Source organism: Coturnix japonica, chromosome Z (genome assembly GCF_054131305.1).
Source record: "Coturnix japonica strain WE chromosome Z, WE-NBRP24, whole genome shotgun sequence".
Lineage (NCBI taxonomy): Eukaryota > Metazoa > Chordata > Aves > Galliformes > Phasianidae > Coturnix > Coturnix japonica.
The window spans coordinates 13,503,650-13,519,412 of NC_140702.1; the positions used below are offsets into that span (position 1 = coordinate 13,503,650).

The 15,763-nt window shown below is 41.6% G+C and overlaps 1 protein-coding gene across 14 annotated transcripts in view; it reads right to left on the reverse strand.

Annotated features, from left to right (window-relative positions):
- PALM2AKAP2 (PALM2 and AKAP2 fusion) overlaps positions 1–15,763 on the reverse strand; it is a 234,159-nt gene that overhangs the window by 180,417 nt on the left and 37,979 nt on the right. For 12 of the 14 annotated variants that reach the window (XM_085530238.1, XM_015849811.3, XM_032441519.2 and 9 more), the window contains exon 2: positions 12,236–12,316. In XM_085530238.1, the coding sequence (XP_085386364.1) occupies positions 12,236–12,316 (81 nt within the window). Of the gene's footprint in view, positions 1–12,235; positions 12,317–12,464; positions 12,586–15,763 lie in introns of those variants that run through there. The other 2 variants (XM_085530240.1, XM_085530239.1) reach the window with 1 other exon arrangement.

The window sequence follows — 15,763 nt, forward strand, 5'->3', positions numbered from 1 at the left end:
GTAATGGACAGGAAAAAAAAACTACCTTAAGACTGAGAAGTAGATACCTCTGCATCTGAATTTTAGATCACTCCCATTGAATTACAAACAATTGCTTTAAGCGGTGTAGTTTGGGGAGTCTGCTAGATGCTTATGCAAATTTAAGAGAACTGGTTTTACAGTATACATTGTGCTTACCATCAATTCCTTAATTTGAAATTATTTTTTGCTCCTAATAGAGACAGGAGTTTAATTCACCCAAATAAGCCAGTTCTGCAAGGACTTAAGTCTTCGAATAAAAGCTCAGATCTCTCACAAATGGTAAAACACATATCGGAAGGGCTAAACTCATAAACAACTTAGAGCTTAGGAAAACTGAAAAATAAGTAAGAGTGGTATGTTCTAAGTGTAGTGCATTTCATCAAGGATAAAATCACTCCAGTACTAAATTAATCAATTTTTTTCTATTTGTTTATATGGCAGCTCTCTGTATATTTACTGACATGCATACAGATACACAACATATAAATGTGTATATTCAGAAAAGCACACACATTATCCTTCAGCCCAAAACTGATTTAAACAAACAAATAGAAGTCTGTCAGGAGAGGTGGGTATACAAGGATGCAGCACTGCTACAGAAAATAGTGATAACTTATGCCCTGGGAAAGAATTCTGGGGTGCTGGGGTGTTTTGCAGTGTTTTTCTAGACCAAAAACATGGCAACAACCTCTCCTAGCCACTGTGTGACAGAGCTGTAGCTCACCCCCAGGGAGATGCACTGCTGCCAAGCAATCCTTTCAGCAGCCCATCAGCCTGCATGTGTTAGCCAAATCCATCCCAGGGGATGCTGACAGGACATGGCCTCATAGGGCTCACTTGCTGAAAGAAAAACAACAGCTCAAAGCCATGCTGGGCATTGGGACTTGGCAAGAGGGGAATGGAGAGGTAGAAACACTGGTCAGCCAGAGAAATGACAAACTAACTCTTTCCTTGGCCAAAGAGGGGAGCCTTGATTCTGAATTTCCAAAGTGGTTGGAAATGCTTGCTCAGGAGGCATGTGAGATTGTGAATCCTATCCGGAGAAGTCTAAAAAGCAAATCATTGGTTCAGAGAAATCAAATTTTATAGTCTGATTGAATGTACGCTGTCAGCCTTTTCAATGAGGTATTTGTAGGTGGAATAATCTGATTTTTGCAAACTATGTACAAAGAGAATGCACTCACCACCAAAAGTAGGTTTCAAACCCAGCCCAAAATAGAAAGCTTTTTGACATGAGAGACTGAGCTTTGTTAGTTCTCCAGTATATATATAGACATAGTATCTATGCATAGTATCTAAGCTATTCTTGTCTCTGTATAGCCTATTTGACATCAAGCAATTACATTTTAATAAGGTAGCAGACAAAGAGCAAAACAAAAGACAAGTGGATAAGTCTCAGTTTTACTCATAGTTGCTGTGGCCTCTGAGGTGTTCATAACACATTAAGGGCATTTACCTTCAGCCACAACTTCTGCATTTCATTAGTCCTTTTGCTGTCACTATCACCTACTAGCGATTCCAAGCATCTCTTGTGGGCTGGTAGTAAGATATCCTGGTGGGCCTTTTGCTTGAAGCCACAAAACTGCTGACACAGAGGAGCTCATCATCTCCTCCAACCCAATGGCACTGCTGAATTGTCCTCTCTGTGGAGGACCTCCAGACAAGCAGAAATTCAGAGTGCAATAGTCAAAGAGGGATTTGCAAGTCATGACTTCACATCTTTTGGGTGCTATGCATTTAAAAACTTTTGCATTTAAGAGGTCTTTGCGCCACAGCCCAGAGGAGTACCTTCTGCAGTACATTCAGTTCATACCAGTATGAAAGCTGATCACTCCTTAGAAATGGTATGTCTTTTCTTTAAAATGGAATGCAGCATGGAGAAATGTGTTGCTGCGTGCATCTTTTGCATGCAGATGCAGAAATATGTTGTGGCATGTATCAAACATTTTCCAGGCCATTTTAATGAGAAACCTGGAAGGAAGACTTTGACATATCTGAAGAGAAAAAGAGCAAACAGGGCAGAAGAGGGAGTTGGTGGTACAACTGTGGGGGATGCTTTGACACAGCTCTTGTGTACCAAACAGTCCTGTGAGGCAGTCAGCACTGAAGCTGGTTTGCCAGATGCAGGACAGAGCCGGATATGGTTGGAACCAAAAGATGTTTCAATGCCATCTGTCCTTCACAGCTATGAATCTGGATTATATGTATTTTAAAGCTCTTGCAAAATTTACCCCAGAAAAAAGAGATGTTCCCTAGATTTGCTAAACAGGGAGCACTAGTGTGAGAATGGAGACTGAAGTCAACTAGCCATCTGAGCTACCTCCAGTTAACAACACTGTATTAGCAGTGTTATACTTTAGTAATAGTCCCTAATTAAAGCAGTCACATGCTAGTATTTCAGTGTTGCTCTTCCGACATTACCTGATATGTGCCTTAACTCTCTACTGCATCTTGGAACTTCTCTACGCACCAGTGTTATGCTGTATAGTTAGACATTGCTGAAAGGGCAGAGCACTGCAAGAGCGGGCAGTTATGCCACTGCAAATATACAGGCATTTGTACAGCTCATTCTAATAATGGAATGTGAATATGCTCTACTATTAGAAAGCAACATTTCACTGGTACAGTAATCAGCTACACTATGTACAGTTTGTTACAACTATTCCTTCTTTTACCGAGAGAGTACAATTTCTTCAGGGCTAAATCCTTCAGCAGAAATTAAATCATGCCATTAAAAAGGCTCTCTGCCACTGAAGTGGAAAGGGCACTGGGATTGCACTGCACTAGGTCACCGCAGCTCTCAGGTGGTTTGGTTTCTCTGCACACAGGGAGATGGCAGAGATACCCAGCAGCTCTGTGTTTATGTTGAAAGCAGAGGAAAGCAGAGCAAATTTTCCTTACTGTACTATAAGAAAAAAAGTAAACAGATCACAGTTATGTGAATAAATTGTGGTGTGGACAGAAATAAGTGAATAGAAGTTGGAGGGAACAGAAAGAAGCTGTTGCCAATGTTGGAATACAAGGAGACACAGTGACAGCCACAGATGCAGGGCTCAGCTCCCTTATGTGCTATAAATTCCAGTTTCATACTTCAGGACAGTAAAACCCAAGGGCTTTAAGTTGTTTACATTTAACACTGTCAAGGAAATAAAGCATAACCCCTTCAATGAACACAGTAGAATTGCTGCACTGAAAAAAAAAAATGTCTTTACTGTCAATGTTGCATTTTACTTTAATATTGCATAAAACTACTGGGAGACAGTTTATTATAACAAGTAAATCCTTTTATTCTCACTTCCATTCACTGATATACCACCAAAGGACGCAAAGAGCCACCTGTGGATTGCCCCAGCTGGTGATTAATTCAACCCATCAGTCTTGCTGATTTTGGATCTCCTTTGATAAACATTGTTCATAAAGAAAAACACATTTCTATTCAAACTTGAATGCAATGTATTCACCTGATGCCCAGAGGCATTTGCCAGATTTTCCATTTGACTCTCTATGATAATGTAAAGACAGTTGATGCTGTGCTGCTACATATTGAGGTCTTTTTCTTCTCTCTCTCCTTTTTATTTTGCTTATTTACAAATGGCTATAGGAGCAATCACTACTGCCTCTCCTTGGGATAAGTTCTTGCTGAAGTGAGGCGCTCCTGTGGCAGCTCAGTATGTTTCCAAGGAAGCTGATAATCTCAAAAAGAAGCAAAGGTCAAAAGTTGACCAAAGATATCCTCCTCCAGTAAAATGTGCCTAATCTTAAGACAGTTGGATTTGGACGATGGACTGAAAGTACGATGTACTTTCTGTGCTGCAGAACAGGGGCAATAATGGTCCCTGGTGTAATTCTACTGAAATCAGTAGTGCTACATCAAAGAAAATATTACTGAAATCTTTGCCAAATTGAAACGCTGCCAAAAATGTTTGGGTTTTGATGTTTGAAGATCACTAAGCATTAACAATACAGTGCTGGGAATGAAGTGATTTCTCCCTTTCACGGATTCAGTTTTTCTGCTCTAATAAAATAAAACAGGGGTCTGTTTCCTCATATTTTCAAATCTGTGTGCATCTCATTGTCTAGTGAAAGACAATACAACAAACCTCCCACTCCATCTGGCAGCATGAGAGTGAGGTATTTGTCCCAAATTTAAAAAAAAAAAAAGCACCCCAAACTGTATTTCTGAGTGATGCTGGCTTTTTTTCACTTTCTAGTAGCTGTAATGATGTCCAGACCTATTAAGACTTTCCATACATGGTGTTTCTGCAAAAGAGAATCTGTTTGCAATGTAGAGATGAGATATGGTCTTCAGCTTTGCTATGAGGTGGTTGCATCCTTACATGTTGTGACTGGAGCAGAACATGAGGCAGATTCCAGCTCACTGGGAAACTGAATTTTACTTAGCTGCTAAACATTCTGTTGCCTTTCCCATCATCTAACGTGCTTATTATGACCCAAGGAACATGTCTGCATAATACAGTCGTATGATGCCGAGGTTAGGGAATGAAGTCATGTTGAAAAGTTTGTCAGCTTGATCATGGTCTTGACTCAGCCAAAATGTCACAGCTAGGATAGGTATAATTCAACAAAAAAGAGCCAGTTGGTGGAGCTTAGCCAGCTCAATAAGAAATACTGTATCCATAAACAGATTGCATATTCTTTGCAGAGTTCAAGATTTTACTGACCAAAAATTTCTTTGAAATATTTTGGGCAATTGATGTCTCAACAAATATTTTTGAGAAACACGTATTCAGACCAAGAGTCACAGATGTTTTCCAGCAGTCAGTTAATGTGCATTCAGAAGGTGTTTTGCCACTGTAATGTCCACAGCTCACCCCCTGCTTCTGCTCTGGTAAGAGGCACAGTAATCTGCAGGAAAGTTGTGCCTGGAGCATGGTGTTTGATGATTGAAAATGTGTGATTGCCATGACTACGATAACCACTACCTGGAATCACTGTAGCTGGAAGACACTGAGGAGATAATCTGTCTTCAGTTATTTGCCGCTGCTAGTGCATTTGACAGCCCTCCAGAGTCTTTATTTGTTTCTCTTTCTTGAAGCAGCACTGTGGGCAGGAGGGCTTTGAGCAGAACAACATGGCTGCAGGAGTGGGTGGAAAATGTGTAAGATGCCTTGGCTGGCTTGTGCTCACTGGAATGGGCTGGAGCTCAACCAGTGTCACTGTTAGGGTATGGGGACCACACCTGCTGTGGCACAGGAAGGCACATCTCATAGGCACATCTCATAGAGGGATGGGTGCATTCATGGAGGTCTAACACTCTGTCTGTTTAAAAACTCTCAGGAACAGAAAATGAAGATGTACAGATTGAAGTCCAATTAGGCACTCCTTGGAAAGAAAAGGAGCCAATTGTTTTACGTTCCCAGTGTAAGCTTCCCATCCATTAGCAAGATCACCAGTGTAAATATTTTGTGTGTTTTGCTTTTAAATTGCTCAGGTCACATATTTTATTTAACTATGTAAACCAAGCAGACAGTTGGTTCCATACAAAGATGAAGAAATAAAAACCAAGCTTCTTCAGCTGAAGGGAAACCCACCGTAGCAAGAGATGTTGCGATTGCATGAGAGAACATAAAAAGTTTGTTTCTCTTCTGCTCATATCACTCATCAGCTACTGAGCCCAAGGCTGTATGGGTTACCATCATAGGCATGGAGTGATACATGCAAAATTTTTTAGTATTCATTAAATACTTCAGATGATGTTGAGACAAAAACAAAGGTAAGGTGAAACATAGGTTGAACATGAGTTCTTTTCTACATATACATATTTTTCATATGTATAGGCTACTTAGAAACTCATCTTGTAATAACAAGTGAAAATAATCACAGTGATACCTAAGCTGTACAGCTGGGATTTATTTTTCGATGTCTTTGGGAAATCTGCTTAAGTTTTCAGACTTCCTCAAGGTAGGATGATAATGATAGCTCTGCCCAATTATTCCACATTTCTCTCAGGCATGAGTGAGCTGAACTATTCCCCTGTAGGCACAGCGTGAAGACTCATTCTGCTGCAGTGATATCAAAATGAGGGCACATGCAGTCCCAGGGTGGTGGCTTGACCTGGAAATGGGTGGCCCAGGGAGGTCATGAGATCTCCATCCTGGGCAAGAGTCCAAATGCAATGGGATGGGAGCAACCTGATCCCATTGGTGAGGGTACATGGAGACCTCCAGGGTACTCTCACACATAAATCACTGCACCACTCTGTGAGAATTTCCTTATTTCCCAGGGAATTTTGGAGCCAGAGTAAGAAGCTGTCTTAAGCTAGATCAAGGACACTGGACATAGTACTGTTGCATGGAAATTGAGTATGAACTTCTTTTGTAAACATACACTTGAAAAGATTTTGATCACATTTTTACTTCCTAATGTCAGAAAATTAGGTATGCTTTGGTTTTCTCTATAAATACTCATTCAGTGTTTTCAAAGGAAACAAAGAATGGTTTTGAGAGAAAATAAAATATAAAAAAAGGAAACAAGAAAAAAATAAACAACAAATCAAATTATCTTATTTTGGAATGGTTCATAAACTGAGAATTTGAAAACTGGCAATCATCTTTTCCCAAAACAGTCTTCGCCACTTTGTCACACACTGCTACTATCATTTTACTACTATCTTCTGAAAGAATGGTTACCTCTCCCCATTCAAACTGTCCTTGGCTTCAGTTTACCATTCCTTCCAACATACACTATCAGTCAAAAGAGAGAAAGGGAAAAGCTGTTTTTTTAGGGCTCCTTTATTGTTTTCTCTCATCTTAAGAGTTCTTATATTTGTTGTTTTCAAAAGCCGAATTTGGGTCATGTGAATTCATTCTTGAGTGCCTATCAGTCCATTAGGAACTGATTTTCCATTAGGAAAAGCTGGCACAGAAGCAAGTTGTAAACATCCTCAAGCTACTTTGATACAGTATGGCTGAAACGAAAACTGCTGGCGTGGCTGTGACCTGCTCTAAGGACACTGCTCCTGGTGGAAACTTGAGTGCTAATGTGGTGACCGTATGGGGATACATCCAGAATATCTGGATCTGTGGCCATCACAGAATAACTCTTCCCCACTTTGAAGAACACCTCAACCAATCATTAATTTTTCCCAAATAAATGTGTTCTTAGAGGGATATACTGGCAAAAATACCACATATTCATCGGTGTGGCAGTGACATACAAGCAAGAAGAAAAGTGAGCACAAGCACTACCACTTTCACTGTTTTACTCTTGGCAACTTCTGCAATTTGTCTGGAGAAGCTGTTCTGTTATGGTTAAAAGATTTTTTTTTTTTTTTTTTTTTCCCCCTAGGATAAAAATGTTGCTTTTTTCTGATTTATTGAGAAGAAAACAGGGATTTTTGAAAACCCTTCTTTCCACAAACTAATTCTCTGCAAGAATATCCTGCAGCTTAATTCCCTGTGAGCAATTCAGAAATAGAAAATGTCCCAGCTCCATAGGCTACACAGTCCTATTCCTCCTTCCTTTTTTGGCTAACAAATCTGGATTTCTTTTCTGGATGATAAAAGAGACAAGCAGAGTCAGAATGTCTCTCTTCTCAGCTTGAATTCTTGTGGGAAGTGAGCTCTCCAGGGAAAGGATGGTGCCAGCACAAAGACGCTGATGCACAGAAGGGGCTGAACAAGGATCTCGTATGCTCTGGAAATGGAAATTTCTCTCTGAATTAGTTCTCAGTCTCTCTATGCTCCAGAAACATGGTTGGAAAATGGAAGTGGCAGAAACTTCCAGCCTCACAGAGGTATGGTGGGCTCCAGCCTGTTAAATAAAGAGGGTCAGCCCAAGACTACCATAGCACATTGCATACCAAAAAGAGTGCTCAGCTGTCGGTAAGAAAAGGGTCTGGAGGATATTGCACTGTAAAGAACAGTCTATTGATGGCACCACCAAACATTATTTTTTGTGCTTGGTTGACCTAGTATTCAGTTTAAGGGTTTATTTACTTGAAATTCATAGAAGAACTCATGATAAAGGAATAGAGAAGCTCTCCCATTTGCAGAAACTATCTTCACTTTTCTACACTGTTTCATTTATTTGTATATTCATGTATATATGGATTGAAAGATCTATCTATATTCTCTGACTGCAGTTATTTTTAGACTAGAAAAAAATGTGGCTAACAATACAATTTTGAAATAAATTATAATTCATTATTAGATAAGGTAGTTTCAGCTTAAAACAATATCTTAATAAAGTATCTATAACACAAAAAGATTCCTCCTCCCTCAAAGTAAAGGTATAATTATGTTACAGATTAAGTGTTCAAGAACTGCATACTTTGCAAAATAGCTGTTAACCTCATACCACTCCAGAAATAAAGTAACTGTGGTAAATGGGTTCGTTGTAACAGAAAGGTTGCAATAGAGAAATCATTTTTCATTCAATTAGGAGGTTTTGTGCTGTTTATTTTATTAGCAGCTGCCACCAAACAGAGCCATAGCACACAGTTACAGTCAAATTCTGTTCATCTAATGACAGAGGTAGTCACATCTTGGAAGAACCCGTTCTCTCTTGGTGTCTATTTGAAATAGTGAACAGCTTCATAAGAACTGGTCCATTCCACTTTTGCCTAGCTGAACTTATAAGCTGTTGGTTCTCACGGGTTGTATTTTCAGTGAAACTCATCAGCCAAAACCAAGTTTTGGCTTTTTCACCTGAGCTGCTCAACTACATCACGTTGACAGATACTAACTTTGCATAGGATGCCCTTTTTCCTTTCTTTTTGTTTGTTTTGTTTTGTTTATTACAAAGCTGTTAACACTTCCAGTTTCCATAGACTTGGAAAGTGTTCTGAAAAAGGTGGATTTTGTGAATCACCTCTTGTTAGAGTCTCAAAAAAGTGGGGTGTAAAGCATCTCTTTCCCCCCATTATCCACGGCTTGCTCAGTGAGGCATTTAATTGTAACTTAGACAAACACACCTCCGGCATTCAACAGAGGACCCAGAAGGCCCAGGAGCACCATGTGGATGCTGTGCCTATAAAAATGCCTAATTTCTAGAAACTCAGTCAAGTGAGGAAATTCTGTCTGTAGAGTCTGCACTGCACTAGGCTGTCTCCCACGTCAGGTTTACACATTTTAATAGCTCAGAAATTCACGTGAGCTATTAATTTTGGAATAACATTTTTGCCCTGATGTCATCATCCACTAACCACCAGCCTAGTTCTCTGAAGTCTCCACAAAATGTGTTTCCAAAATCCTTGTCCAGGTTTAAGGTGGACAACTGCTGCCTCTGCTGCTTGCTGGGCTGTTCTGCCTAGGACAAGAGGGAAGTGGCTGTAGTTCACTTATTTTAAGTTGGGTATGTAACAGGGGAAAATGAATTAATGTGCAGTAGAGGAAGTCATCTTGCCAGAGAACTAATTGGCATCAGCAAATTGAACACTGTAGGCAATCTGGAATAAACATTTGCAATAAATCATTTCTATTAGGTATTTTTCCTATGCGAACAAAATTGCCAGAAATTAACAGAACCCCTGCAGCTTTCAGATCCTTTATTAGGTAACCAAACATGCTATTTCACACAGTGTATTTTAAGAGAAAATTGCTCTGGTAGCATTCAAAAATAAACCAAATCCATTGAATTCAGGTACAAATATCTTAGGGTGAACTAAATGTGTTAGACTTTGCAGGATCAACCCAGATACTGCAGACACAGGATTAACCCAGATATTATTTTCAAAGGCTTCTCCACAGCTGATTTTAATGAACACTAATGCAAAGTCTTTGCACTCTACAATGACATTAACACCCTGACAGCATTTTAAGTAAATAATAAGGGGCATTCCAGGCAACCCTGGTCTTATTGACCTGAATTTGTGTCTTGCTCTGTATTAGCTGCAATTCACACAATTCAGGAAATGAACCATGCTTTACCTAGCATTTCTGAAGGAAGATGGATGTCCTTACTTTAGGCTGAGATTGGTCTGGAGGCAACATTACCAGCAGACATGGAGCCAAACTCAGAGCAACCTGAGTGAGGCAAGGGAGAGACCTGGGGAGATGGGGAGAACAAAAAGCTTCTCAAATGCTTGGCAGGCCAAGCACTAGTTTGGCCAGCACTCTGCTGTTTCCAATAAGCAACCACTGCACTGAACAAAGTACAAGAAGATAATGCAGCTTTACTTGATAAGTCTCCATGAAGAATGGGAAATAACTCTGGCCAGTGCCTCTTTCTCTTCCTTTCTTAAAAAAAGCTTTGGGGTAGCTGTCCTCCCTACAGCTTGCAGGGAGGTGCTCCCTTTTGTGCTGGGACACAAGGGACCTGTGCTCCCTTGCAGCAGTTAAGGATGAATCCTAGAATTCCAGTGAGGTGACATAGGCAGCTTTTTGGGCAGCTGTCACCAAGACCACCTCACTGATGGCCATACGTTTCTCCTCAGATGACAAGTGAAGAGACTGAATGGAGGGGCTGAGGACTTCCTATCACAGCTCAATGCTCATCCTCACACCCAGGACTGCAGACTTTAAGCCTAACCACTCTTTTAGCTGAGGAAGCTATTGTATAAAAGTCTGTGCCCTGATCTACCCTTTGCTTCCTGTGTGTTTACCACTTTTGCTCCAGGCTGTGAACTAACTAATATGGGGATTTAGTTAATTTCCACATGTATTAGTCAAGAAATCCATGCAGAGTGCCTGAACTGTGACAAGTGGTAACCATCACAGTAGGACTGGAGCCAGCTCCAGCTGACCCCACTCCACCACCATGAGGGGTTGGCTTTTCCCTGAGGAGGATGATAAAATGCAGTTTAGTCGCAGCTTTATCACAAGAAATCAGATGAAGAAGAGCAGTTGCTGGAACTGGCTTCCCAAAGGGTTCTGCTTAAAGGATTTCATGAAAAGCTTAATTCAGTTAGCTTGCAAACAGTTAATATGATAAAGGAAGAGCTCTGCAGCAAAAAAGAAAGCAAGCAAGCATCATGAAGGCGCTAGAAAGGCTACCCTGCTGCATCAGCCTATGCTGGTAAGAAGAAATTCTCCCTTGTCTGTGGCCCAGGGCCACCTGAATGAAATGGCAATTCCTGCTACCCCACAGAAATTCAGTCATATTTCTGATGACACCAGAGACAATATGTGCCATTTGTAGGCTTACAGTGAACCTGACAGTGCACTCGTGTGGGCTGCATTCAATTATTTGAGTTTAATTGCATTACATTTGCCAGAAAATTAGGCATAGTTTATGGAACATGATGGTAAGGTTTAGGAGATGCAGAGGAAGGATCCAGCCTGTGGCATAGCTGGAAGCCTGATCTTCCAGTGCAGGCGTAGGCAGAAGAGACATTCAGCACAGCACATCCCCACGCAGGTGCTCATACAATTACAATTATAAATATCCTTTTTTTTTTTTTTTTTTTTTTAAATCACAACCCAGCTGACATGCTGCAAGGAAAAACTGTCCAGTCCTGGTCATCTTTCTGAGATATTCTAATTACTGAATTCCTTAGGCTCCCCTGCAGAACAAATCTAATGAGATTTGACCACAAATGCACACTGATTACAAGAAAGACTGTATATACAATTCTGTTCTTCTCTTTGCTGTACTTAAGTGTAAAGGCAAACTGCTACTGACAGGAAGGTCAGATGATAGAAATAACCAGGATGGCTTTCAGTTGGTGTTATCTGCAGCTATCATGGAGTCCAACAGAAATGGGAATGACTTGCCACCCTGTTAAAAAGGTGCCCCTCCATCTAGACATACCTATTTGCATTAGCACCCTCCCTGCATGTGCATGCACATATATTTTCCCATGTACTCCTAACGACTTCATCCTACAATTAAAGATCTGTACACACACACATGCATACTCTAACACACACACAGACACAACTAATGACAGGTACCAGCACAATCTAATGCTTATCTGCAGACAGAAAGTGCTTGCCGAAGCCATACAGTGCACACCCAACCTGCAGTGACTGGTGTCTTGTCATTATGTATAATAAACAGCAGCACTCTGTTATAGCAGCACGGCTGTGCTGCCGGAGCTCACACCCTACCAGCTCCATCTCTGCAACACGGTTCTGGGCTTGAAACACATAAAGCAACATGCAGGCAGTACTGATCATCGCAAGAGACAGGCTCCAGCAGTGAAAGCTGCTTCATGTCGGAGTGGGCTCTTCCCAGCTTTCCGACGTGTGATCTGCATCTCTAATAATGAACAGATTCAGTCAGTCCATCCTTTCTGGCATCGATCCCTTACCTTGAAATGCTGCAGCTGAAGTATCTGGTCCTCAAGCTGTTGTCTCTTGCCTTCTATTTCCGTCTGCCTTTTCCTTTTCTCCTTGGAAAAATAATTTGAGGGAGAGAGAGAGGGAGAGAGAAAGAGAGAGAGAGATCGTCAGAGAAATGGAGGCTCTAAGGGTAGCAGATTTATAAGAACGTGCAGGCAGCCACACACATCTGTGCAGATGCCACCAGTCCCATTTCACCTGTGCTCTGCTTGCTGGCTTGTTGGAGCTGTCTGCCGGGAGGCTGCTATACCGACACACCGATTGCTCACCACCAGGAGAAATTCTCCTCACTGGCTGCCGGCAGACAGAGCAGCAACAGCGTGCACAGTCCCAGAGGAGGAGAGAAAAAATTGCAGGTCGGAGGGAAGTTAAAGGGACATGGATGCACTTTTTTTTTTCCTGGATGCTGGGCCAGGAATATGCAAGGTCAACAGAGGACAGTAGGGCAGAAGGTAGATGGTGAGGTTACCAGACTGAACTGGGCTTATTTGAAGTGCAAATGGGACAGATAGCCCCATCCAAAGCACCCACATGCACTAGCAGCTGGGTGTGCCAGCTACCAGAGGCGGGGCTGACCGAGTAGCTCCAAGGAAAACGTTATCATGTCCACAGCTGGTGATTTTTAAGGTCACCTCCAGAAACAAGAATACCAGCCTGTGCAGGGCAGCAGGCTCTCCCACCTGCTTCAGGAGATCTACCTGTCTTTCTCCTCCTCCACCCCTTTTCCTTACAAAACATACAGGGATTGCCTTTCCTAAGCCAAGTCTTCCACACCTTGTGGAGACCATTTCTCTTCACCTACACCCAGCTTAGATCAGATTCATGCTCCCAGAGGTGTAAACAGAATCACAGAATCTCCGAATACCTCGAGTCAGAAGGGACCCATAAGGACAATGGGATCCAACTCCCGACTTCACACAGCACCTTGCAAACCCAAATCATGAGCTGCAGCAGCTGCCATACCCACTGCCCTGGGGAGCTGTGCCATGCCCACTGCCCTCTGGGGCACAGCCATTCCTTGATCCCCCCGCCATCCCCTGATGTAGCTCCAAGCCATTTCCTCAGGCCCTGTCACTGTCATCAGAGAGCAGAGATCCTGTGAGGAGCTGCAGGCTGCCATGAGGTATCTCCTAAGCTCCTGTGCTCTGGGCTGAACCAAGGGTTTGTTCAGCTGCAACTTGTACATCTTGTCCTACAGAATCTCCACTGTCTTTTTAGCCTTTCTTTGGGCAGTCTCTAATAGTTTCATGTTGTTTCTGAATTGTGGCACTCCAACCCGCATGCAGCAGCACTGAGCACAGTGGGACAGGCCCTCCCCTTGTCCTGTGCTGGTGCTGGGTCTGATGCACACCAGGATACAGTTTTATTATTTTAATGCTTCAGTAGCTGTGAGGTTGGGCTTGAAGACATTTGAGGATTCCTCAAGTCCCCAGAGTGATTTTTCTGTCCCACTTCTGGGTGTCCTACTGGGAATTCTCCACTTTCTAGGGATTTCAAGTCTTTACTTCTCATTCTCAAGGGACATATGATATCACTTATACGCAAATGATTTATGTTTGTATTGGACCTCAAACCAATGCATTTTGAGTGAAAGACCCACATTTACAAGGAAGATCATGAAACTTTTAATGATAGGTTCTCTCAAAGCATGGAGTCAACTGCCTGGACAACTCCAATTGAAGACCAAGACATGAGGGATAAGATGCCTTTGTCAATGAACTCTGAAGAGGCAAAGGGTTCAAATGATGCATGTGCCAGATAGTTCTGTAATACACTGCATGGCCTTAAATGCTGTTTTTATGTGTAGAGATACACACACACACTCATATAACTGTCTGAAAGGTTTAAGAATAGCTGAATAAAAATATTCTGCTGAAGTTATTTTGGAACAGGAAAATGGCTTTTGGGACAACCAAAATGTCAAAAATCATGCCTGTTGTCAGCTGACAACTCAAAATCTCACTGCTCTGTACTTGCAGAAGACAGTCTGCATTGTGTATACATAGGCATTCAAAATTTATTTATGCAACTTTAAATCCACTCTTTATATAAAATTGATAGCAATAAGGAACGCTTCTCCAATCCCCTTCTTCTCTCTGCACTTTTGAACGGAGCAGAACATTGCATGGCTCTGGGGTTAAAACACTCCAGTAAACTTCAGAGCTTTCTGTTTTTGTTTGTTTGTTGTTTTTTGGGGTTTTTATTTCAGTCTACAGTATTAACAGTGTACTTCAGAGATCAAAAGCCTAGAAGTAATTTCTCTGCTATTTCCTCAAATAGTGGTCAGCCAAGGGCTGGAATAAAGTGGTCACAAAACCTGTTCTAGTTAATGGCCTAATATTCTCAGAGTAAGGGAAATTCTTTAGTACTTGTGCTGAGCTGAACAGATCAACATAATGTTTGAATTTGATGTATCTGGGCATTAACACCCCACATCATGTGTGCCACAGGCCAGCATAAGGCACTTACATCTTCAGAGTTAACTGACCTACATTTCAGTGTGCTTATTGATACACATATGTATATGTGTTTTCTACCCTGCAAAAAAGCTCTTTTACTAAAACATGTGATGGAAATCACTACTGTACCTTCTCTGGCTGGCTGTGTCAGGCCTTATAATGGATGTGACAAGACAGCCTTATAAAACATAGATGGAAACTTATTTTCTCTGTGAGAAAGGGAAAGCACTTAGAGTATTTTCCCTGTAGGCAACAACACAGCAGGCTTTAAGATGCTTGAACTACTTACTAACTAGCAGCCTTATGTGGAGTTAAACTGGAATATTGCTCACAAAACCATTTCACTGGCTCTCGGTCTAACCACATACCTCCACCCGTTCGCATTTTGTACCATGGCTGAATGTAAAGATCATGGTGGCAAAAGTAGTTTTGTTCTGAAGGTTGCATGATTTGCAGCATGGGTAATAAGCTGTCACAGCGTCTCACCTTTTGGTTGCTCAGCAATAGTGGGTTTCTCCCATTCAGTGAGATCTGTGACTATACATGTTACTGGTATGTATGGATATGCTATGAAAAGATGTGAGAAAAGACAAGACAGGCTAACAAAGTCTCACAAAAAACAGCATCAGGGATTTAGATATTCATTCTCATTCAGGATCTGATTTAAAGCATGAGGATGCTGAGCACATACTTAAACTGAGCAGTCTGTAAAGTACTTTTCTGTGCTTGAGCCTGTACATGTTCCTCCCTCCTTATTCTGCTCATCTACTTCTAGATATCCTTTTTCTCCAGTCATGCCTATTAAGTTTCTGATTTACTATGGATCCTAGCACTAGGAAAGTATTGCACTTGAAACAAACAGATTCACACCAAACAGCTCTGTTTCAATACATATCCTCTCTGACAACACAGTGAATACTCCACCATTGCTTCAGCCACCTGTTGGTGCTAGTCACCCTCAAGAAATGAACCAGAAGACCCTGCCAGCCTCAGCCATTCTATCCTTCTGTAATAAAATCAAGGTGTGAAACTTCTCAC